Below are 25,680 nucleotides of genomic sequence, written 5' to 3' on the forward strand. Positions count from 1 at the left end.
TGCAAAGGCAAAGGCACTTGCTTGTGAGCTCCCGTTCCTCAACTAGCGTCTGCAAATGATGGTTCCTTCGCTGCCTACTTGCATATCGAAGTATAGAGCCCACATCAAGCTTACGACACAAGCCCCGTTTGCTGAACAGAGCTCGAAGCAGTGTTCGCTCTGTTTGCACGGGCAGGGCTGAGATTTGGGTTTGTTTGTATGTCCTCACGAGAAAGCATTCGGTGTAGTGCAACTAGCACATAGAATTCTTGGGTTTCACCTGCGAAAACCACAATCTGGTTCTGAGGCACGCCGTAGTGAGGGACCCTGTGTTAATTTGGACCACCTGGGATTCTTTAATGTGCATCTGAATCTATTCACATGAGCGTTTTGGCCCTTCGTTCTCATCAAAATGCGGCCACCGCGGCAACTAACACATGAACTCAGAGGAAAAACGGGATACATACAGGGCTTAGTACTTTCCTGTGTATTCCTGTGTGTCCGATGTACTGTTCGCATTCCACTGTACTGCCTTCTGTCCATCTGTTCAGGTAAATAAACTGCGTGCATCGATGCGCCAGGATCCATGATTTGTTTAGTATAGGGTACGGGCACAATATGAAACTGTTTACTGCGAAAGCACTTAAGGGATCAGAACATGTTTATTTGCGTAAGTCTGGTTACGCTGAGGCATACGTCATCACGCCAACATTGTTCTCTTTGTCGTAAATGTTTACATGGAGTTTCACATTTATGCAATTGCCTGCAAGACTTTTGCACAAAATTTAAGTCATTGGGGGTTGGATGGTGAAGTGAGCGCTGTCGCATTAAACGATTTCAGAGGTGAAGGAATCGCTGAAGTCGACGTACTCGCTTTTGTCTTTCCTTTTCACTACGCTGCATGTTTTTCGGTGCTGGTTTTGTGCGTTGTGCGCATCACGGAAATCCCCGTGTTTGCGTTGTTGCTGTCTGCTTGGTCACTGCACCACCTTCTGATCTCTGACTCTGCGAGTTGGACTTGTCACGTGGCAGATAAAACCTGTGACGTCTTTTCTGGCAAGCAGAACAGCTGCTCTGAGAATAAGGACGCCATATCTGCCATATGAATTTTCACCACTTTTTGCAGTTGACACAGGTGTAAGATTTCGTAGACACAATTGTCATCACGCAATCTACCCACCCGACTTATTTGTCTCCAGGGCACAAACCTGGTCAAAGTCTTTTAACATCGAAGCTGTGAAAGCTGTTCTTGCTCGGCGTAAAACGGACCTCGTATCACAAAACTCCACCAACGCCCACCGACGGAGACACTGCGCGCCGCCGGTTTCGCCGCCGCGCCGACATCTGCGCATGCGCCGTGATATCCGTTAGGAATGCGCACGCGCTTGACCTTGAAAAAGATATGAAAGCGAGTTCTCTGCTGCGCTCGGTCAGTTAACGCTATGAGGCAGCCTATGAAAGTTCGTACTGCCGAAGAAGAGGCTGCGCATCGCGAAGCTAGACTTGTCTACAAGTCTAGCTTCAAGTATCCAGCCTAGGTTCGAGTATCCACCCAAGCCAGCCGAACTGCCGCGTTTGAATGAGGTGAAAACTACTTGAAGCAGAGTTTTAATCTAGCAGCAGCCAAATTACAACCTACATGTATTAGGAATAACCCCTAATCGACCAGATTCGCTGTTTCAAACCTCACGCGACCGAGTGCGAGCTTGCCCGTTTTTTTAATATGATTAAAGCAAAAAAAGAAAAAGAAAAACGAGAGAGAAAAGAAAACACAAGAAACAGAAAGCAAAAAAAAGCAAAAGAAGAACAGGGATAGATAGATAGACAGAGGTGTCTGGTTCCAGCTAGTGTCATTCAAATAAATACCCGACGATGCGGTTTATTCTGTCTGATGTGGAACAGCTGAGTTCGATCGCAAAATTTAACAATGAAACTACGAAACCAATAGCAGCAGAAAAAAGTATAAGCAACATAGAGCGGCCAATTGACAACTTGCTTGGTGTTCTTTGGCCATATCTGGTCCTCACGCCACAAAACACTGCATCATCACCACCATCAAACAAATGTTTACCCTTATTGTGTAGTAAGTGCGTGCTCTAAACATCGTATACGTTAAATACCTCAAGTGATCATTGCACTTCACCTTGCAAGATTTATGCGCCAGTCCATGATACTCAGCCTCGCCAAGTCAGTGGTGCTCTGGGTGCCACAGGCGATTTTTCTGAAACAGCAACTGCCTCTCTTAACAAGAAACTCAGTGCTTTCCCAGTCTGTGAAGGAGGATGACCAGCGAAGCTACGTATGTGGATCTCTTAATGGCGAACTGCAGCTCCACCGCGAGTAGCCCCCGGCATTACGCTATCTTCGGGATCGGCCCACGTATGGGGTGTGTTAACGCCCGATTCACCTACGCCGCGGGTCGGCCTAGCATTGTACTAAGTTCTGGATCGACCAACGTATGGAGAGTGCTTAACGCCTGCTTCACCTCCGCCGCGGGTCGGCCCGGTATTGCGCTACCTTCGGGATTGGCCCGAGTAATGACGTTTTATTCTAGTAGGGCCGCGTCAATCACGGCGTGTACTCAATGGCATGAACGCACGTGGCGTCTAACGCGGACGCCGGAGGAGAAGGCTCGAGTTTTGTGTCGACGCACGGACATGATGCTGGGGGAACTAGCCCTTAAAACGACAGCCGTGGTTGAACGCGGTTAAACAAAGTTTGTCGAGCGATAACACGGTTTTGCTTGCTTGGGGAAAGGGCATAGATGCTAGACGCCGTTGGCAACTAGCACTTTTACAATTGCACCACAACACACAATCGCTGCTCGGCGCGGCAGCAGCAGTGAGCGAATTGACCTTCATGCTGCGGCTCGCTTCAACGCGAACTAAAGGCGCGGCCACAGTTTGACGTTATCTGCATAGAGTTTAAACTCTATGGTTATCTGCGCGCGGGCCAGCGTCGCTCGACGCCGGATGCGTCGGAGCGCGTTGGCCGCGTCCGGTTACGTTGGCTTCGCCAGTGCGTCGAACCATCGGTCGAACTATAGACGCTGTTCTTGCCAACGTTACGTAACCTGTCCGCGGACTTACGCTACGTCGGACTATATTTAGCCCATAAGCGTCGAACGCACACCTCATGAGAAGCTACCGGCACTTGGCGCACTTGGTACTCTTTGAAAACCGCTTTGAAGATGAAGCCTGCGTGACCGCGCACTTTGTCCACATCGCAGATTGCTTTGAAAATGTGGGTGCCTACGCGTCGTACACAGCAGCTGCCGGTAGTGGCAGGCTAAGTCCCAGTTTGACCTTGACTGAGCTTGAAGGTCAGAATTCAGAAACCAGGTGTCTTCAGGGTCTACCTGGAGTAGTAGAGCTATCGATCTAAAACAGATTATGTGTAGCCTCGATGACTCAGACTAAACAAGGCCAGACAGCGCAGGCGTGGGAGACAACGGCCTCCACACAGGATGCACAAAGCAGATTCAGCAAAACCTATTCATGCATTAAACCGCAGCTTCGGCTTCGTGCTGCCATCCAGGGCCATAGGTGAGGCAGTTCAACGTTCGAATGATGCTGCCGTTTAATAATGAAATGTTGAAGCTAGGCGGGCTATGCACACTTGCGCATTGTTGCCCTCATTTAAATTACGCTGACCATAGTTGAAGGAGCAATGCTATGCTTACTGACTCGCGCTGCTGCACAAGACGCGCTTTTAAAATGCCTAACTTCGGGCGTTAGATAATATGTAAGTCATGCCAGAAATACATATTATTTCTACTTACGTGATGGCAGTACTGCAACCGTTGAAACGTGATGGCGATGTTGAGCCCTCAAAACATGGCACGTACCCACTATGGCGAAGGACGACTGCAACTTTTTTTCTTCCTTTAATTCGTAAATAGGAGAGAGAATGAAATATTGTCTTCACGCCCAACGCTTGAGTGGAGACAATAGTCAAAGTGGGGAGAGCATTTATTTTTGTTAGGAAACCTTCTGCCGGATTCCGACGAGCAATATAAGTTATATACTTTTCTTCTAAATGTGCGCGTGGCTATGTTAATGATGAGAATGCTAATGTGGTCTATCTACCCTATGAATATGTAAAAACAGGCTTAGACCAGCTTAAAATCGGCTGCTGCATATGCCCTAGTGCAAAAGCAGTACTTCAGAGATCTAGTAAAGGCGCTGAGGCGGTCAAATAATTTTAGCTCATGGAACTACTTGTTCATATTCTCAGAATTGCAGGTCAATCCTGAGAATTAAGTATGTAAACATTCGCTCCACTAGAAGTATGACTGGCGTTTATACGTCATCTGAAGAGGTGCATTGTAGTGGAGATTCTTAATTCAGTGACTGAATCGGGATTGCTGAGTCGGTGTCCTTATATATCTCCCCACAGACGTATCTCCGTAGCCGCGCTCGTTCATTCTGCGTGTTTGATGTCATTAGTTCATTTAGTTCATTAGGGAAAGCAGAACCAAGCTTGACGGACGTTGTCTTCTACCGTCATGCCACCAAGGACCAAAAGCTTTCCTCGTAATGGCCGTCGATTGGTGGCTTTGAGAAGCGAAGGGCGGACAATATTCCAAAAGAATTCTGTGGAGTGTTTCTTTGAGACATCACCGGGGTTCCTTAACAGGAGAATCACCTTCGCTTGGGACCAAAGTTCTGTCTAGAAACTGGTATGAAGACTGTTGGAAAACTTGCTTTTCCTTGCATTGTGCGTTCAAAGGCCCCAGGAGTTGACAGACAACGCCGTGTGTGTCCCATCCTCTATTTTGGTGTCCGGTGTACGTCTTTAACACTGTTTTTAAACATTATGGAATACCACAAACTCGCCCAATCTCCTGTTCTTCTTCAGTACATTTCCAGTACGTGGGCTTCTTTTATGTGTCAAATTATGTGTCAATTATGTGTTTACTTGTCAGACCCAGCTCTTCTGTCTCCGCTCATCGCCGTGTGCATCTGCCGAGCTCGCACTGCATCTTGGCACTGCCGTCATGGAACTTGCCCTACGGATCTACAAGTCCTATGTGTATTCCCGCGCCCGTTAGAGGGACACACTATGAGAATCTGCAAGATACTGAAGAATGAATGGCGGCGCCAGGCGAGACAGTCGAAGGGCATGCTTAGGACGAAGTTCGGCGTCAGTGACCAACGCCAGAACGAGCGCATCTTTCGCGAGTGGTGTAAGACTACAGACCACACCACAAAATTCCTTTGGAATATCATCCGCCCTTCGCTTCCCAAAGCTACCAAACGGCGGCCAGCAGAAGGAAAGCTTTTGGATCTTGGAGACGTCACCATGGATCCTCAACAGGAGAAGACCCTTCACTTCGGACCAAAGTTCTTTCTAGAAACCGGTATGATGACTATTGAAAAATTTGCTCTTGCTCGCACTGTGTCTTCAAAGGCCCCAGAAGTTGACAGACAGCGCCGTGTGTGTCCCATCCTCTATTCTGTTGTCTGGTGCACGTGTTTAGCGCTGTTTTTAAACATGATGTGATGCAATAGTTAGAGGGCCCATATATTTAAGATCCATGTTCATGATCCTTATAATTAATAAAGGAGATACGAAGCATGAACTAACACGTCGTAAATATATTTATTTACAGTTATAACATCAGAAATAGATGACAGGAAGGGGACAAAGATATAACACGACACGACAGGTACATTGATCGACGGCAAACGTCATAGTACTATAGATGTTTATTTCGTAGAATTAAGGATAAATAGTGGTATTGAAAGATCGGCAGCCCCTGTACTTGTTATATCTTACGCGGAGAATCAAAAAGGCATTGGGATACAGAAAAGTGTTCCTACTACCAATACCACATAAATAAAAGCTATTTTATGTAGTCATAATCCTATCAAAATATAATATAACACATATGATACATATCCAGTAATCTTGTATGACCATATGCAACACACATGTCTTATCTGTGTTCTCATATGATCATACGAGATTATTGGGTATGTGTCATATGTATCATATGAGGTTTTTTTGCAAGGGTTATAACGGCATAAACGAAAAGATATGCTTTTCTGGGAGACTTATTTCAAGTTTCTCATAATTGTCTGCGTACCGTCTTCAAAGCCGATCTGCGTACCATCACCAAAGCCAACTTAACAAGTTAAAATGACTTTGGTGTATAGCTTAATTACCGTTCGTCTCCTGTTATACGCTAGCCTTACCAACACTAGCCTTACACGCTACATGACATTGATGATATGAGCGGAAACGACGACATGGAAAAATAATCATCGAGTGCTGAGCATAGGCATCTTGTTAAACGATGCGATGAGGAAAGAAAGAGGCACTTTGTTTTATTTCTGATTTCCTAATGGCCAGCGCAAGAAGAAACTTGAAGCTGACATAAACACAGTGCTTCAACTGTTAAAGCAGTACTAACTTTTCTCACTTTAACATCATAGCGGATGCCTTACAGATCTAATTAGCAGCGCATTCAACACAGTCTTTGTTCACGCATGAAAGAACACCTGGTGTAATGACTCAACAATTTTATAGAGTCTCGTGTTATTGCGACTGGAAAATAACGACATGCCGTACTTCTGAAGCACCTTTAGTTATTCATTAGGTACATTTCGGATCAAGGTGTCGTTATTGTGACGTGCCTTCGGACCAACTATGGCGAATGACGACCCGTTATTTATACCAGAACATAAGCGTATCAAATTTGGTATATTTAAATGAACTTGGGCAACTAAATCTTGACGATATTCTGCGGATCAGGCTCAATACCACCACATTAAACATCGTGCGGAACATGTTACACAGAACTGTTTTTGTAGACGCACGGTACACTAACACTTCGGCGAAGATGAGAATGACGCCAAACGATACAACACAAGCACTTAACTATTACATACAGTTTTTTGTAGCTTTTAGATCTGCAGTTAATAGTTAAGCACTCGAGTGGTGTAACTCTATTTTGTTCTCGTTTTTGCAGTATTCTGCTAGTGTTACCAGGAATCAATTCCAACTTGAACAGAAATTTTTTTCTGCTCTTCAGGTGTATTTGCAGACAGTGGCTGCTCACACGTCTTGCGACTTTCCATGATAAAATGTTGGCTTTACAATATTTTTCTTTGCTCAAGATAACATTTCTTTCATAGCTGGCGTGTCCATTCTAACACGCTAATGCCCGATGTCCCAAACAACGTTCGGTATGCTTACGAAGTAATGAAAAATTGACTTATTTGTGTGGCTAATTACGCACATAGTTCTCTTTCAACATGAAACACTTTACCCTATTTAAATACTGGTGAAGACAACTGTGGATGGATGGTTACTTGTTTAGTGATAGTTTTTTCCCGGATCTGAGCATATACAATAAAAGTTCGATTTGATGTTAGACAATATGAATACGTGTAGTAGTAGTTCGTCCACTTGAGCAAGAATAATGTGGGAATACGTGGAGCCTCATTTTTTGTTAGCCACAACCATAAGGTGTAACGGACAATGAAGTCATATAGAGCTATGGTGAAGTTGCGAGTGATGTTTATTTTCAACGTAAAAATAATAAGGTAAACCGAAAAGAAAGGGGACGAAGAGATAACTTGCCGTAGCTGGGAAAGGAACCGACAATCTCCGCATTACAGAAGATTATCCCTGGGAGTGTTAAAGCCAGTGCCACTGTCGCCTAAGGCGGCACCTACACGTCGGAAGAGAATGAGGAACTGAAGTCTTGAACACACCCGTGTACCGTCGATGGCCCCTAATGGTCTAGTAACACGCCATATCCGAAACACATAGCAAACATACGACACTTTTGAAAGCTTATGTATAGGGAAGGGACCATTGTAGTCCTCAGATATGGTTTTGAGCAGATTTTGTGAGCAGTCACTCAGACGCAGCAGCGCTTTTCCTGCTGACATGGTCATTTCTCACCCCACATCACACAAGCGTTCGGCAACGTCAGAGTCAAAGACTTACAACTCGCATATGTACACGCTAACCTGATAATTCAGGAAGCTCACATGACGCTCGCGTCTCTAGCACAATCATTTCACATTAGATAGGACCACATGAACCATTTTGTACAAGAAGATGCTTAATGCATGGCGCAACAACGGCGAACGCCTAAATACGGGAAGCTCTTAGTAAGCAAACTTGCTGCCCTGAACTGGGCCCTCTTTCTGAAAGTTTTATTTAAGTGTGCAAGTGGCGTCAGCGGCTGATCATTGGAGCAGCAATCGGCTCGCTATGCTACCTATCGCTGTGACGAGAAGCACCTATCTCAGGCGCCCTAGCACCAACCAACGTGGAAACGCTCTCACGTAAGAAACGCTTCGTGGATACAAGCCCAGATTATTACTTCTGGTGGCAAATTTGAGGCTACACGCTTTTCTGGATCCACGCTTCTTCTATAGGCCATCTCACACCACTCTATCGAAGTGCACGTGGATAACACCTCACAGTTCCCCAAAAGCTTAGTTACAGCAAGTCATGACGATTTGATTTTGTTACAGAAATGCACCCTGTTAGATAGGCAACGACGCTGTGCTTTTGTGGTCATAAATATCTCCAACGCACCATACTGTACAAGAAAAGCAAGCGGATTTGCCACCGCAACGGGAATTCACACGGAGGACGGGTGTTCGTTATGGGCATAGGTCGGCGTACTCACTCACGGGTACGCTGTGTCATACTCGATACCCACTTAATTTACAGGTTTGATACAGAGTGTTAGCGAGTGACGTAGGGTGTGGGCAGGCGTGAGTATTAACGGGAGTGAGTGTCCATCAGTTTGAATTACTTGATTAAAAACGGAGTGACTGCTGCTTAATGTGGGCACGAACAAAGTACAGCGGCAGTGATATTCAGTGGAAGTGAGTGACTATCTGAGAATGTGGGCTTACAAGAGTGCTAGTGAGTTCAAGTGGACACGTGTACCAGCATAATTGGCGGCCGGTATGTGCGAATGGCAATGAACGCGAGTGAGTATAAGTGAAGGTGAGCACGAACGCTAATACGAATGTGAGCGTCTACGGCTGCACTTGATTATTAGTGACCCGCCGCGGTGGCGTAGTGGTTATGGCGCTGTGCCGCTAAGTCCGAGGGCACGGGATCAAATCCCGGCAGCGGCCACAATTCTATGGGTGAGAAATGCAAAAATGTGGGCGTACCACGCATTGCGTGCCCGTTAAAAAACCTTAGGTGGTGAAAATTAAGCCGGATTCCCACACCACCGTGGGCCTCATATTCATATCGCTGTTCTGGTACGTAAAACCCCCAGAACAAGACAATTAGTGAATGCATTGTGTATGAAAATATCGGTGAGTGAGTATAACTAAGCTAATTCTACCGACCTATGGTTATGGTTTCAGGGACGGTGAGCAGCCCTCACATGAGGTATTGTGTCAGGACTGTTGCGGTAGATTAGATTTTTTGGCGGTGGCGTCGTACCAATGATATGTTCACAGTGCAACGGTCGGCGCTAAGAGAAAACAAAATTTCACGCCATACAAACGGTGTGTGATCCACACCTCCTGCCCGCCACTACTGACGACACTTGCTGCGCGATGGCCGACGCTTTAACTTTCGGTGATAAGCCGGAGATATGGGCAAGTAAGTGTAGTGGGGCCGTCACATGCTGGACTCCATTCAAGTATCCCATGCGGCGTCTATGAATGCGTATATGCCACTATAAAAGCGTTTCTGTTGTATTATGGTGCTGGTCAAACTACTTCTTTTTCAGGCTTCCGAAATTCGACTGAGACTAACCCCGCTCCACAGCATGGCTTCTTTATGAAGACCTACGCTGCACACATGTGTTTTTTTTTTCGCAAAGCAGAAATTTGTCTAAACACGGAAGAGCTCGGTATTTCCCAACGCATTTATTGTGGCGCTGACGAACAACTTCGATACGGCAACGTAATTTTGCCATCATCGTCTTTCACAGTATGGAGTTAAGCAAACAGATTAGTAATTACAAAAGGTAAAGCTTTCCTACAGCCCGCAAGGATGTGAAAACGTAATTTTTCTGTTTCCACGAAGGGTCTCACAGTGCGTCACAGTGCATTGTCCATTCACTTCACTAAGCTTACTCATTTGAAGAACTTAGCACAGATGAGAGCAAAATATTTATCGAAGTTATTGTCTAAATGCTCTCAGCGAACTTTATCCATCCGAAGTAAATAGGGCGTACATTTTCACAAATTTTTGCGATAACAAAATGTTCACTCCTGCTATCGCAGCAAACCACAACGCATGCTTGGCTTCCTCAGGTCTCCAGGAAGGTGCGTGCACTTTCCAACAAAGGTCTCCGCAGACGCTCTTGAGCACACACACGCACGTGAGACAGCAAATCAATGGTGTCAAAAGGCAGCAAACTGGAATGTTTAGTTTAACAGCCGAGGTAAGGGCGTACGTTCTCATATTTTGGCGATAATAGAATATTTACTCGTGTTATTCCTGCACACCACAACGCATGCTTGTCCTCCTCAGGTCCTCAAGTAGCTCTTGTCCGTGGACTTGCTAGCGAGGGTTTCTGCCGGCACTCTTGAGCAGACTCACGCATGTGTGACAGCAATGCGATGGCGGCAAATGGCAGCAAAATGGAATGTTTGGCACAAGAGACGAGAAGAAACTACCAGGGCGAAATCAAAGTACTCGCATAGTTGATAAGCCTTTCAAAATCTTAATTTTAACCATTGTTTTATCTCCACAATGGATCGCTACTTTGTACGTGCCGTCATGTATGAAACTCGTCTGCACGTAAATTACGTTTGATTAAAAGAATAGGTATCCCATAAACATCTTCGCCTGCGATGTGAATGCCCGTATTTACGCGAACTTTCTCGCTCGCCCTAATGTGTACACCAAAGCTCTGGTTAAGCTCTTTCACTGTTCAGAGACGATCTTTGGGGGTCGTTCTCACGTGCAATGCCACAGCCGCTTCAGCATGTAAAGCAACACTAAACAACAGCGGCTTATCCGCTGGCGTCATACCTCAATGCAACAATGACACTGTCACTCTTGGACGTTTTGTCTTCGAGTTCCTTGGAACAATATTGTTAGGAGCTCGCATGCGGCGCCGTTACTAATGCCCTCAAAGAAAACAGGCTGCTCAGCTTATGAGAACACCAGCACAGGCTGAGAAATACTATCGTTGAGCTCTAAATTGGCCGGTATTGCCGTAACAACCAGCTTCTTCGCGTCCCTCCTACCGTCACTCATATGCTCTGCACGGCTTCCTTGATCACGTGACCATTGATTGACGAGCGGCACATCGTCACCGACGTGTGCCTCACTTCCAGCTGAATGTGGCAGGAGCGTCCGTCGTTGTTGTCCACGACAGAGCGTACATCGTGGCCGTCCGAGGAGCACATGGAGCAGCAGTCCCTGGTGAACTCCGCCCTGTGGACGGGCGTGGTGGGCACCCAGGAGTTCACCGTCTGCTTCGAGGGCTTCCTGGTGAGCGTGCACTGGCCGCGACGCGCGCTCAGCGCCCAGAATCGCGGGCCCCGGCAGCAAGTCTTGCGGAAGCTTGAGGTGAAACTGCCGTAGACAAGCGGGTTCACGCACGAATTGGAGACTGCGAACATGAAGAGCGAGGACTGCACGTAGCCGTCCACGTTGCTGGCGCTCTCCGGGTCGATTTGGTACCAGAGCACCATGATCACGTACGGCGTCCAACATAGGAAGAAGGCGAGCACGATGATGATGGTCAGGCGTAGAGTGCGGTTTCGAGCACGGGTGATGTGCCGCACATCAGAGCGGCGAAGGCGCAACCGGCCCGACTGCTGTTGCTCCGGCAGCATTAGTTGGTCGACTGCGCGAGAAAAGACAGAACGAAAAAGAATCAGTTTTTGGGTTGCTGTAGCGTGGGCCTACACCGTCCCACTGATTGCCTTTTCGTGAACGAACCGGCGATATGAAGAATTTATAGAACTCGAAAGAACACAAGTAATAAGAAGACCAGTCAGAAACGGCTCATGAATGCTTTATTGGTTGGCAGTAGCTCAGGAAATATACACAACATTGCACATCAACGCATTGACGAATAGCTTTCTTTGTTTTTCTTCGCGCTTCTTTGTGTACACCTCGGTCAACAAATCGTGAAACAAGCCCACGAAAGTGAAGATATATCACCTTGAGTCTGTCAATCCGAAAGGCTGTAGGCCGCCAAGTGATTGTACGTTTTACTCATTTCCTAATTCATAACGGATTTTCCCGAGTATTGGAGAATAGAGAAGAGGCTTCTCAGACTCCACCCTCCCCACCTTGTTAGCTCAGTGTCTGTGGCGTTCTACTTCTGAGAACGAAATAACTGGTTCCAATAGTGGATGGGTTGCAATAAGACACGTGCACTGAAACATTAGATACACGTTAAATAATGAAAGCTGCCGAGTTTCATACAGACTGCTCCACCATGGCAAACGAAAAACAAGAGCAAGAACAAAAGCGGAAATCGCTCTCGCCACCATCATATGCAAAGACGCAGCGATCATATTCACCGACTCTTGGGCCGCCTGTAGGAACTTCTCGAGTCACCGCATCTCGGCCGAAGCACTCCAGATCCTAAAACGACGACGCATTCCGCCGGTGTATACCTCCGCAATGTGGATACTCGAGCGCGAGGGACTAGAGGGGAACAAAGTGGCACACGCCGCTGCCCGCGAGCACGTCAGCCGAGCGCCCCTCGCCCCATGCTGTGTGCGACCCGCGGCAGAAAAGGCGAAGGCCGTATACACCTCCAACCATTCCGTGATACTACAACACTGCACAGTCAAACGCCGGGTTTACGCTCCACTGCACCCAAAACTTGGCAGATAAGAAAGCGTGATCTTCAGACGCCTATAAAGCAACACCTACACTCACGGAAGGACAATGCACCGCCTCTACCCTACGCTACACGGCTACCTCTTGTCACTCTGCAACGTACCAGACATCCTGGCGCACATGCTCCTACAATGCCCGTGGCATAAATTAAGTACAGTAGGGGTCTAGGTGAGGATGAAAAAATGTAGAACAGCCCAAGATGAGTTTTCCCACATAATTATGCACCTTCTGAGACGTTCTAGGTGACGCTAAAGAACAGAATGCATGTTTGCGTAGTCATGTCTTACCATGCGATTCTTTGGACTGTTTGTGGATCTCCCAGAGGATGCGACAGTAGCAGACCACTATTGCCACCAAGGGAACTCCGTACAGCGCGAGCAGGCAGAAGATGTTGTAGGCTTTCTCGTGCCACGGTACAGTGAAGAAGGTGAACGTCACGCACTGGTAGAAGCCGGGCATGGCCGGGTGCTCCATCACGCGGAAGATCACCGCCTGCAAAGGACACACGTGTAGGCGTATAATTGACGAGACGCCGTCGCGAAGTGGACAGAGAAAGAATGTTCAACGGTATCAAATAGTAACAGGGTGGATAGAAGACAGCGTGAGCTTGAGACCTTGAAGGTGGGGCAACATGACAGAGCATGCGCTAATACGTAAATAGCGGTAGAGGGCCGATGTCAAGATATAGAATACTCGTAATACGAGGTCCGAGCATCGTATGTTCTCGCAAAGAGAATGTGATAAAATACCGAGATTTGCGAAACTGTTGAAGAAGACTTAAATACTAAACTCACAGCACAATGTTAATAATATTCTAGGCCGACGTTGGTGGCATGCGGTTTGGGACTGTTAATGCAGACGCACACTAATGCAAAACTTGAGTCGTTTCTTTCCGTGTATGCACAACCGCGAGCAAAAGTCTGGAGACTACAGGCATCGCGTTGGAGTTTTTTTCTTCGTAGCGTCGACATCAAGGTTGAAATCAAATGGTACAGCCCACGTGCGCCTATTCTACCAATGTAAGAGAATAGAACAATCTAACGTTGCATGGCTGTGCTAGAAGAAATATATATTTTCTGTTGATGCTGATGGTTTCGACCTTCTTGTTGTTTTTAGATTTTTTTGCCCAACTCCTTATTGTACTAACACATTTCGAGGGTAGTCGTGAGCGTAAGTGCGTGATATTTTAGATTTAAAATGTAAACGAGGATACTCACACACCGCTGCCCCCGAAGATGTACAAAGCCGTGCAAGTTATTGTATATAATACTAGTAGCTCGTCGAATACGTTCTTTTTGCTGATATAAAAATTCGAACGATATATAGATTTGACTTCCCAACCGCTCACAAACACGCGGTAACCAGTAAACTGTTGAAAGGCACGGAGACATGGGGCGGTGTCGCTCTTCAGAGCCAACTCCAGCTTTCTTAGGTAAGTAAGTCACACAGAACAATGCTCACTGTGTAGGCAATCGAAGTATACTATTTCGATCGCAATTACATGGACACTACAATCGAATTTTTGCCATCGTCGTCGGCGTCCCCATCGGCATTGCCGTGAGGCTCTGCATATATTTAGGTGTATCTATGCTATATACCTTGCCATGATATATGCCATGCCGTATATGCTGGTTATACTGCTACTCTATTCTATAACTCAAGTTGTTCTTATCAGGTCCCACATCTTTGACTAATTTATTCCTCAGAATTTTCAGAATGGCAGCTCGCAAACAAATGTCATGAAACAGAACGCACACAGTGCCTGTCTTTTGTCTTAAATCCTCTCGAACTATTAAGTATTAAAGTGTAAAACAATATCAGAGCTTAAGTCTAGAAGTAATGTAATATTACTAGCGCTGATCTTTACCGGCAGCGTAGTGTGATGTCAGTACAGGTCTACAAGGTGTGGTAAAGCCTTTAAGGGGGCAAGAAAATTTGGCTCACCCGTGTCTGTCGCCTCCGCGTTAGTCGTACCTAAAGTCCCTAGATATTTTCCTGCTTTTATTGTGAACGAAAGCAGAAAAAAATATCTAGGGACTTTAGTCGGACCCGCGTATAGTTAGGACAATCAGAAGGGTTCAAGCACAACGCTGAGCTTTGTTATCGCCACTGACCTTTGGCAGTTTGGCCAAAGCAGTAGGTGAAACTATCAAATTTACAGATGCATTAACAGGAATTTGGGATGTTTTATGCCGGACTCCACCGTAAATCTGTCAGGCGTCCGTTCGTCACGCAAGCATCATCACGCGCATACGCGATGTCGCGATACATTGTGCACATAATGCTTCGGATTGTAGGCATAGAATGGTTATAAATGTTTTGTTTATAAAATGAGGCATGCTCTTCAAGACATGTGTTTGTTGCAATGAGAATATTTAGTTATGGTGTATTTTATTCCAAAGTAATTTCGTAGGTAGTATACGCGATATCCACGACACCCAGAGAGAGAGAGAGAGAGAGAGAGCAAATGATAAATGAAAGGTAGGGAGGTAAACCAGGACTGAGCCCGGTTGGCTACCCTACATAGGGGAAAGGGAAAGGGGGACAAAAAGATTAAACGAAGACAAAGTCCACTGGGGATATCATTCGGTCACTCAGTCTGAATCACAGACCCTAAATAAATCCGGTAGCTTTCAAATATCGCAGCAGCGCTTTTGTGGCCTTTTGTAGCTGCGATATGCGGGGCCATGGTCCCAAGAGCTCGTTCAAGGTGAACCGCTTTCTATCTAGCTGGTTTAGAGCTGTGCAGAGGTCATGCCTTTCATTTTGAAAAGATGGACAGTAGCACAGTAGATGTTCTATGGTTTCCTCGATACCGCAGGCATTGCGCTGGCGCTATCAGCCATTCCAATCAAAAATGTATATGCGTTGGTGAATGAAACGCCCAAGCGTAAGCGACACAGCACTGTTTCCTCTTTACGCGGAAGCCCTGGTAACAGCCGCAGTTGTATAGATGGATCGGGGGAATGCAATCGATGTTGAGTGAATTCAGGTTTGTGCTACTTCGCCAATGTCATACGGTGCGCTAGCTTGCCTAAGTGTTGAGCTGCGTCAGTTCGCGATAAAGGTATAGAAATAACGGTTGCTCCTTCGTGCGCTTTCCTAGCAGCTTCGTCAGCGAGGTTGTTGCCGGAGCTACCGCAATGGCCAGGCAGCCACTGAAACATGACATCGTGTCCTTTCTCGATCATATGATGGTGCATTTCTCGTACATCCGACACGAGTTGTTCACAGGGCCCGCGAAGAGGAGATGACAGAAGACATTGTAAGGCCGCCTTCGAATCCCTGAATATTGCCCACCGATTAGACAGTTGGTTAATAATATAATCAACGGCACCTCGGAGGGCAACAAGCTCCGAATCGGTCGATGTTGTCAAGTGAGAAATCTTGTATCGAATGCTTAGTGATCGTGATGGTATAACCACTGCGCCGGTGGAACCGGTCGGAGTGGAAGAGCCATCCGCATATATGTGGACTCGGTCAAAGTAGAAAGTGTGTAAACAATCCAGAAGCTGCTTGCTTCAAGGCCAACGTAGGCAGGTCGGTCTTCTTTCTTATCCCTGGAACCGTAAGGCGCACTTGAGGTTGTTTTAAACACCACAAAGCTGAGTTTGAACGTGCTGAGGGTGTGAAGGCCGATGGTAAGCAGGCAGGATGGATGCTGGCCTTGTTGGAGAAGGACGCCTGTGGTCGTCGTTCTGGCAGGCAGGCAAGAGAACTTGACTCCAACCGTGAAACATGACGAACATGAGCCCTAAGCGTTTCGGTGGTAATGTAAGTCGTGATCGAATGGTCTTGAGCCATTATAATAGTTCCTGCTGCTGAGGCGCTCCGCGGAAGGCCTAGGCAAACACGTAGTGCCTGCGCCTGCACGCTCTGAAGTTCTCGAAGATTTGACTTGTATGTTTTAGCAAGCATGGGAGAGCTATAGCGTAGGAATCCGATGAAAAGTGCTCGATATAACTGTAGCATGGAGCCCACTGACGATCCCCATGTTTTGCCGGCGATGAACTTGAAGAGGTGAGCAATAGATGTGAGCTTCTTCTTCATGTGGGCAACCTGAGGGCTCCAAGAGAGGTCCCGGTCTACAATGACGCCCAAAAACCGATGATTTCTCTTGTAGGAGATAGGCTGAACGTTTATGCATACTGGACAAGGAATCATCCCTTTTCGCGTAAAAGCGACTAACGCATATTTTTCTGTGGAGATGGTAAGGCCTTGTGTGCGAAGATAGACGCCTGTGTTGTTGGTGCTTTCTGTAGCCGTGCGCGATCCTGCAGGCGAGTGACCGCTGATGTCTAGATGCAGATGTCGTCGGCGTAGATTGAGACTCACTGTTTCCGGTAGAGATTCGTCCAGCCCAAGATGCACGAGGTTGAAAAGAATAGGGCTTTGAACACCGCCTTGGGGAACGCTTCGGTATGTGTAGTGGTTGGTAGTCGGACCATCTTCCGTATTTACGAACAAGGACCTTTGTGTCAAGTGATTTCTGATCCATCGATATACTCGCCCTCCTAGTTCAATTGTCAAAAGTGCGTCTAGAATTGTTTGATGGGAAACGTTGTCGTAAGCGCCTTTCGCTTCAAGAAATAGTGCTACTGATAATCGCTTCCGACATTTTTGCTGTTCTGCAGATGATTCTAGATCGATGACACTATCAATCGATGAACGACCGCGTCGAAATCCCCAGGAGGGTAGTAAAGGTGGTAGAGCTTAAACGTTGACTGTGCAGTCATATTTTCCAGTTTTGTACTTGTATACAGGTTGCGAAAGCAAACGTAGAAACGTTAGAAAGATGTTCCTATATAAAGGAATTGTTCTCTGCATGATGTTATTTGTTGCAATGAGGATATTTAGGTATCATTATCACTGAGTAATTTCATGGACAATATTCCTGGCATCGTAGACACCAGAAGGATAGTAAATATGGCAAACTTTAGAAGTGCCTTTCTGCCATATTCAGTCGGCGTTCCCGGTGGATGGCAACCATGTCAATGTTCGTTTTTGTGGGTCTATGTGGCTATTTATTACTGCGGCCATGTGTACTCGGACATATTTTTGAAAACGATCCGTGTATACAATGCTCAGTACTTTTTATAGGTTATCTTCCTGGTGTGATTATGTCATCAGAGGGACTCAAAGTGTTCGTATCGTCTTTTATTGAAATAATTTTTTTCTAAACACAGCGGCTGAATGGCTCAATATTCAACGTGCGTGCATGGGCGTGCGTAATTCCGTAGTAGCTCTAAGACGCACTCGCCCCACGTACGGACTGACCGTCGTGTCGCATATACCTGTGACGCCTGGTAGCCTCCGCGGTGTTGTTTACTCTGGGCAGCACCACAAGCCTTGTGCACTTGCTATGGCCGTGATTTATTCGAGCGAAACTGTAATTAATAAAGTACTGCACATTTGTGGACTTGCATTTGTGAATGTGCAACGAAGCTGTCACTGGTTCTTAGAATACATTTTTCCCCTTCGTGTTATGACCGACTTCCTTGTCAGAGGGATAACTAAATTTTTATCCTACGTTATTAAATGGAAAAGAAGAAACCGATGGGACTGGAAGGTATAGAATTTAAAATTAGGCTCTTACCTTTGATTTATATCTGAACAAAAAAACAAGGACTTTCAAAGATTACTATTGGCGAATTCCATTGGGAGAGCAGGAGCACTCAAAAGCACGCTGAAAGTGCTCTTTCCCTGCGCGGCATGTTTCAGTGGTCGAACAGGAGTGGGAGCGCCGTCATCCTTTGGTAGAACAAAAGTAGTTTCGCTACGCCGAGAGCAGCCGGAAGCAGTCCGCACTGCTCTCGCCTGAAAAGCGGAGTACGGAGAAACTCACGTGATTCAAGCTGCCATATCCTCCTAAATTGTATTTCTTTTGCTTCAGCCGGCGAGTGTGGCCGTAATGGCGGCAGCCAAGCGTAGTCGCTGTTTTGGCCCCAGTTACTTTGATGCTGTTGATATGAACGAGCTGCGCAACGATTCAGCGACATATACTGGCATTTCTAGTTCACGCTCGATGGTGACAGCAGTGAAAGCTGCGGGAGCTCAACAATTCGGATTTGAGTTGCAGTTCGACGGACGACAGTAGCTGCAATGATGACGACTACGAAATGTACGCAGCGATGCCTCAACTGCTATTTCCGTTGCCGAAGCAAAGACTAAAGGTGGGCTCGTACATTGCAACGACTGTCTCTTCCTACTCGGACGAGTAGGTGCGTTGTTCAGCTTCCGAGGGTGGTGAGATCGATAAAGTGCCGCTTTTTTCTTTCTAGCTCAAAAGAAATTTCCGCATTATATTAACACAACCAGTGGCGGACCTCTTGGCAGCTGAACTGCCCTGAATGCAAGATGCGCTGAGCTTCAGAATCCATGATTTCCGATAATCTTCGCAGGCGGAAACGTTGCGGGAGGCGTCGTTGCACAAATGGATGCTTTATTTATTTATTTATTTATTTATTTTTATTACCCTCAAGGCCAGGGGGCATTGCAGAGGGGAGTGGTATAAACAGTTTCAAAAGGTTACAAGAACGCAGTATGTTCCAATAAAAAAGAAGAAATAATCATTGCTGATATTATACAATGTTAGCTCAGGTACAAGTGACAGGAACATAAAGTCAGGTTAGGAAAACTAGATAGGAATAATGTTTGGCGATTACAAAATAGCTGCTACTTATACAATATTAGCTAGCGCTAGTTTAAAGGCATTGTTATCTGTAATAGTAGCGATGTCTGGAGGAAGGCGGTTCCATTCCCTTGAGGTTCGCGGAAGAAATGACTGAAAAAAACTTTTGGCGTGAAACGATACAAACCCTACTTTGACGGAATGGTCAATGCGATAAGAGACATAGATTGGTGGCGTAATGAAATCATTTAGTAGCACAGGGTGTTAGTATAATTTATGAGACAGAGCTTACGATTTGACAGCTTTCCATAAAACTTCCATCACTCGCATTAATTTCGAAGGGGGCTACATCCGCCGCCTTCGCTTATGCAAGAGTAAGCGAATTATGCCGCAGCACTGGCAGGGCTTGCTGTATCTTGAAACTAACATGGCACTAGACGGGCAAGATTCTAAGCGTTCCTTTTTATGCAAGAAATGCTTTATCGACTGTTTTTTTTTCACATATCTTCGGCCTAACAAGTCATGCTCGACTATAGCCGCTTTAAACAGCGTTCTTGACATGTTCAAGGGGCAATTTGGGTATCACTAGTTATAGGATACGTTGGACTGCGTCAGTATAGCACCAAATTTGCAGCAGTTTCAATAATTAGTGTTCTTATGCTTCAATATTTGGGCCTTCAATTCAATATTTCCGCCTCATGCGTTATAACACTGTCTTTCAGTACAAATGGGTATCTTCGTTGTGTCTTCGTTCCAGAAGCGGAGTGGCGTGGATTGGATTCGCAACGAAATAATGGAGAAACTTTGGCTTTGAGACTTTGTCTATTTCTGTAGAATTACTGATGGAGACATCAAGGGGTAGGTTAAAAAGCTGCCTACAAGAAATAGGCTTGTGAAAAAAAATTTTGCTTTTACCTAACCGATGCAAAAGTCTTCTCATGAGATCAACATTTCCTATGTGTAAAAGTAGGAGTATCGAGGGCTGTGTGTCCGTCCCTCTTATGGACATATGCAATATTTACTTGGGGGCACTTTTCACTTGGACACGTTTTCTGAAGAGTACGGCCGACTATTCTACGTGGTAATGTACTTTTTACACGATCAAACCTCTGAACGTTTTACGTAGAGTGGCACATAATGTTGCCGATGCGCTGAGCTCATGGCAACAAAGCGTGTTTTAATGCTTGCCTGTGCACCAAACGAAGCTCACTGTTTCGTGATAAACTAGTTTTTCAAAACATTTGCCGAACAGCGCACATAAGAAGGGGCCATGTGGTGGTGGCGGGGATGTTGCTACAAGCGGTAATAGCCTGACATGCCTGGTCGACAATCGGCCTGCCTGAGCGTGAGCGTCTCTTCCTGCACCAAGTGTGTCCTAGTGTCCATCAATCTTGTCTCTCGCAGAAATGCATGGCACTTCCTTGCGTACTAACTGCGGTCCCCCCACGGGAAGTCTAACTCTTCGACAATTTCTATCAAATAGCCTGAAAAATGGTTTGATATTGACACATGTACTTAACTTTATCGGGCGACCACGTTTCGCCGCCTAACAAATGTTATCGCACAGCGCAAGACGCGCCTGCATGTAAAAGAAGTTTCTGGAATGTTGTCGATGGTTCCGTCCACTGTCTTTCACCGCAGCTTGTGTAATCTGATTGCATCTATGCGTGACGCGAATAGTGTAGAACTTTGTGGAAGACACGCGGGTCCCAGCGGTTAATCTGGAACATCCGACGACCGATCCATAAAAGCCGACGCACTTGACCCGCTGATCAGATTTTCGACGATCGCCGACCGTGTTCGCCGCTATCGTTGTGCTGTAAGTGTAGCCTGTTTTTGTGGGCACAGGTTCGCCCAATAAAAGTTCACCCAATGTCAATATTCGGCTACTAGATACTAGCCGCCCATTGCATTCGCGTAGTTCTGCTATTTCGGCAAGTGTGCAATTGACGCGATTTTTCACACGTTTTGTAAAAAGCTATTTTTAAACCTGTCCTACTTTTTCGTGCTTTTGCTTCCAAATGTCCGTAGACGTAAAACAAATGTATTCCGAAACAATGACCTCGAGCTTGAATACCTAATGACGAGTAACTTACGAAGGAGCATTCTTTTATGTTCTGCAAATAAAAATGTTGGCAAGCGTCCCAGATATACCTGCACCTCCCTCCCCCCCCCCCCGCCCCCCGGCCCCTTCTTTTTTTTGACCAACTCCGACCAACTTTGTTTCCTTTTCATGACACGATTGGTCTGTAGCATGCATTGCACCGCTGCGCTTTGATTGAACGTATCAGCAAGGACGACGTACTAGTTAAATCATAATTTAATTTCAGTAAATTTTGTTTTAAGAGAGCAACAGTTTATAAAAACAAGCTCTCCTCAATTCAGGCGAAGCTGTTAAATTATTATGACGCAGTTGTTGCGCATTAGGTAATAAAATTGTCAAGTAATTGTGTTTATTGTGGCTTCTTCAATTTGTACGTGACTTACATAGCGTTTGGAACTTCAATTAGGAAACAACTATAAAGATGTGTTGCTTTTTGATGAATGAAGCAGTACTGACTTACTCCGTAGCTGTTTTTGGCAACTCCAATTCAGCAACTCTTATTCCGAGACTTTCTTGAAGATGCTTCAATGGGCCTTTCATGATGCTTAAAGTATTTCTTTCCATAAAGAAAACCTGAGTCGCTTCAAATGTCTCGCTGAAATGAGTTGGCAAACCTAAGTGACTAGCGAACGAATGCTCTCAAGTATTATCAACGAGTGATTCTGCAGAAGCTTTGCATCTAATCGGCGAGATGTGAAATTTATTGACATTTAACTGCTTGTGATGACCGGTTGCAGTGTCTAACATCCACTATAATTACGTCTTCGAGTAATCGGGAGTCTCATGTTTTCACCATACTATATGCTACTTATTAGTGTCAAATATGCTACACGTGCTACGTTCTGTTTGTGTAAATTAACTCGTAAGGTAACTACGCAGTAAAAATCAACTGATACGACTCTGCAACTATGACTAGGTACACACGCGGTAGAAATCAGAGCAACGGTGAATATATTTATTATAGTGAACTAGATTATATTCTAGTGGCACGAACCGCTCCGCGCAGGCGGCCCGTTTTCGCGTGGATGCCGCGCGATGGCGCCACTGCAGGTTTTCCTGCTGCTATGGCGCGGCGGCCTGCGCATTCTGGGGCTTTTCCGCACGCAATATATGCAGATTTCGAGTGTGTGCTGATATCTAAACACACTCATCTTACGCGTGCGATTACTCATTATTTGCACATTTCTCATAGTGAATATGCCGGTAAAGCATATAAGCCCGAAGATCGCGTTACGCATTTGCAACCGCGGTTACAGGCCAATCGCCGGCTGCGCGTAGAAAAAAGTTCATTCGATCGCCTTTCGAACCGAGTGTGAATCGGCCACTTAATTACACTGTGCTGAACTAGTAGAAGTTGTCGATATACACGATCGTGCAAGAATGAGTGATATTGAATGTACAGCTTCGCAGTAAGTTCTCCTCCTGAAGTTGTAAAACACACAACTTTTTCATGCCACATCTCTAGTATTTTCTCCATTTTGCCAGGTGTTGTTACAAATATTACGGCCTTCAGACTTTCCAACTCAATTGGGCACCAATCATTGGACGGAGCTCCCATGGTCCGGAGAGAGTCGAGAGAGAATTAAGCAGGGTCGGCTGCAAGCGAATTTTCTGCTCTGACGATCCAGCATCATTCTCGCCGCTGCGGGACCGGCTCCCGCTTTTCTGGCACGCCCTCTTGTGCTGCACTTCGGTAGTTGGTAAAACTTTCCTCTTCTTCCTTTCTGGCTTTCGTCGCGGTGTTGCGGTGGAAAGATACGTTGGACAGCCTGGAAGCAGCGTTGGTTCCGCGTCCGGAGCAAGCGACCGCTTCCCTCGCGGAATGCGCGCGTCGTTGCCGTTTATCGCGTGCACATAGTCGGGCAGAACTAAGTGTGGTTGAAAGTGATGCTCGCATACCGCCGAAGAAACGGTGAGAGCTTTATCCTGCCTGTGAACGTTGCGCTCCCACTTCTTGCGGAGGTCGTCGTCTTTCGGCGCCGCGAACAACGACGATTTGGGTCCGCTTGGGTAGCCCGTGCAGCAGCCCGGCGCGAAGCAGTGTGCATCTGTACGCGTCTTCGCCATGCCGCGGGCTGCACGTGGCGAAGACGCACCAGGCGCACGGTCCGCACGAGAAGGCCCTCCGACAAGGCCAACGGGTGCACACAACGCTCACAAAAGTTTTGCCAAACGCACAGAGGCACGCTGAGGAATGCGTATCGGTGCCCGACGCAGGCCCAGCGTCCGCGTCGCAATATGAAAGTGAGTGGCAGCGCCTCTAGCGGCTTTCCAGAGCGTAACGGGACGCCGGAAAGCCAGGCGCCCCTCCGGTCGTGTCACTATAATATATTCTAGTTCACTATAATATATTGATCAATAAAATAATCGCGTTACGCGGAACCTCAAACACAAGCCCGTTTTCCAACTTCCATTTAAGGTTTGAGTGTAGGAGTAGCGCGGCCATCTCGGTTGCTTCCAGATGGCGCTCGGCTCCGCGCATCCACGGCAGCGGCGGCGCCCGCTGTGCGGTGGGCTGTGGGGACAAAAAAGAAAGAAACAGAAACCTCACCTTTGTGCACAGCGTTTGCCGCCCACCGCTTGCAGTGAACATTACGGTTACATAAGCTGGTGTTGCCGGGAAGTGTGAGAAGCAGTCGGGTATACCTTTGAATGGTATCGCGTTCCACTCTTAAAGATGAAGCTTAAGCGTCCTCGAAATTTTTGCTTTCTTTGATAGCATTCCGGGCATGGTGTATTCACAATTCCGAATGACATTTCGACTTTTTTATGTGATTTAATAATAACAAAATCAAAGTGGAGTAATACTAGTAACTTACATGGCAAATGAGCGCCTCCGGCACCTCAAGCAGGCCGTGAGCCCGTCTTAGTTTAATGAGCTGATGTCCAGCGTATGTGTCATTCGTTTTATAGACAAGTGGCCCGCGGCATGTGTTCAGTTAGTCCCTCTACAGAACCGTAGTCGGCGCTTTTCACAGTGTCGAACGCCAGACTACTCAGCACAACTTTAGGCTCTTGATCACGAAATACTTTAGTGTTTCCGCTTAATCTGTCCATTGCTTACATTTCTTTACCTACCTGACAGTCTGAATGGACACTTTTGGCAGCTTAAACGAGCTCGTCTCTGTCCTTAAACTCGGTTCTCAAGCACGCTCCACCCGAAGCAAGCTTTTTCTGCCTTCCCGCGCCGCGCAATATAACAGCGCGTTGACGATGCCACGAGGTTTCCGTAGAAGCATTTCAGCACAGAGAGCAATGTTTAACGCTGGAAGTGTCCAACCGGCACTAAAAAAAACGTGATGCAAGAAACTCTCTAGCTTGTACATTACTTGAAAAAAAGAAAAGAAGACGATCGAATGAACTAACAAACAAATAAAGAATGAAACACCTTTCTTTGGCAGCCTTCTTGGACCTCTTCAGTCTGGTTCTGAAGTCTCGTCGCCAAAGAAAAACAAAGAAACAATGGTGTATCGTGCGAGAAGCCGTGTATGATTTTTCAAACGTTCATGCTAATAATGGCTGTAAATTGGGCATGACGCAAAAACATCTGTACAAAAACTCATGTACTTTGTAAAGCCTTTCAATATGCTGATAACGCGGGGAAGTTTTCCTGTGCACATATTGCAGCGTCAAACGCTTAAAGGCTTGAATGCCCTCTTGCGTGAGTGCTTCCGAGGCCCTAGACTCGCTGTTTGTTTGCCTCCAACGCAGGAAAGGATACTCGGGGGAGCACGCTTTCTGACTGCTGTAAATAGCGTATACCGATGAACGTGCTGCTAATTTTTACTGATGGCATAAATGTTTGATAAAGAGTTATCAACCGTACCCTTTTTTTTTCTTTGACCAACTGAATCAGGCACAGAGAAACACAATGAAAATTCCAGGACACCCAAACACTTTTTATGAGTTGTGAATGAGAAAACATTAATGTCCAACTAAACGCCGCTGAGCGTTCCTTCGAGTTAAAAATCCCGCAGGCAAGCGAGCGCGTTCAGGTGCTTGGCGCGTTTTGATTTGGCCTTACCAAGGCGCAATTACAAAGCAGGCGATAGCCTGCGCGGACAAGGAAGGTGCGGATAACACAGGCTTCTGAAAGTGAGAGCCAGTGTGACGTGGCGTCTCGGAGATGCCCTCCCCCCTCACTCACTCACGA

General features: G+C 46.4%; 2 protein-coding genes across 2 annotated transcripts in view; one reads left to right on the forward strand and one right to left on the reverse strand.

Annotated features, from left to right (window-relative positions):
• Positions 1-6,966, forward strand: part of LOC142570284 (uncharacterized) — a 58,168-nt gene extending 51,202 nt beyond the window's left edge. Inside the window, exon 3 of the mRNA XM_075678679.1 lies at positions 6,956-6,966. Coding sequence (XP_075534794.1) covers positions 6,956-6,966 — 11 coding nt within the window. The remainder of the gene's footprint in view (positions 1-6,955) is intronic.
• Positions 6,967-9,832: 2,866 nt separating this feature from the next.
• The window catches only part of LOC142570285 (adipokinetic hormone/corazonin-related peptide receptor variant I-like), a 95,009-nt gene continuing 79,161 nt past the window's right edge, over positions 9,833-25,680 (reverse strand). Inside the window, exons 2-3 of the mRNA XM_075678680.1 lie at positions 13,080-13,284; positions 9,833-11,782 (exon numbers count right to left, since the gene is read on the reverse strand). Of these exons, the coding sequence (XP_075534795.1) occupies positions 11,184-11,782; positions 13,080-13,284 (804 nt within the window). The 3' untranslated portion in view covers positions 9,833-11,183. The remainder of the gene's footprint in view (positions 11,783-13,079; positions 13,285-25,680) is intronic.

This window comes from Dermacentor variabilis, chromosome 2 (assembly GCF_050947875.1).
Source record: "Dermacentor variabilis isolate Ectoservices chromosome 2, ASM5094787v1, whole genome shotgun sequence".
Taxonomy (NCBI): Eukaryota; Metazoa; Arthropoda; class Arachnida; order Ixodida; family Ixodidae; genus Dermacentor; species Dermacentor variabilis.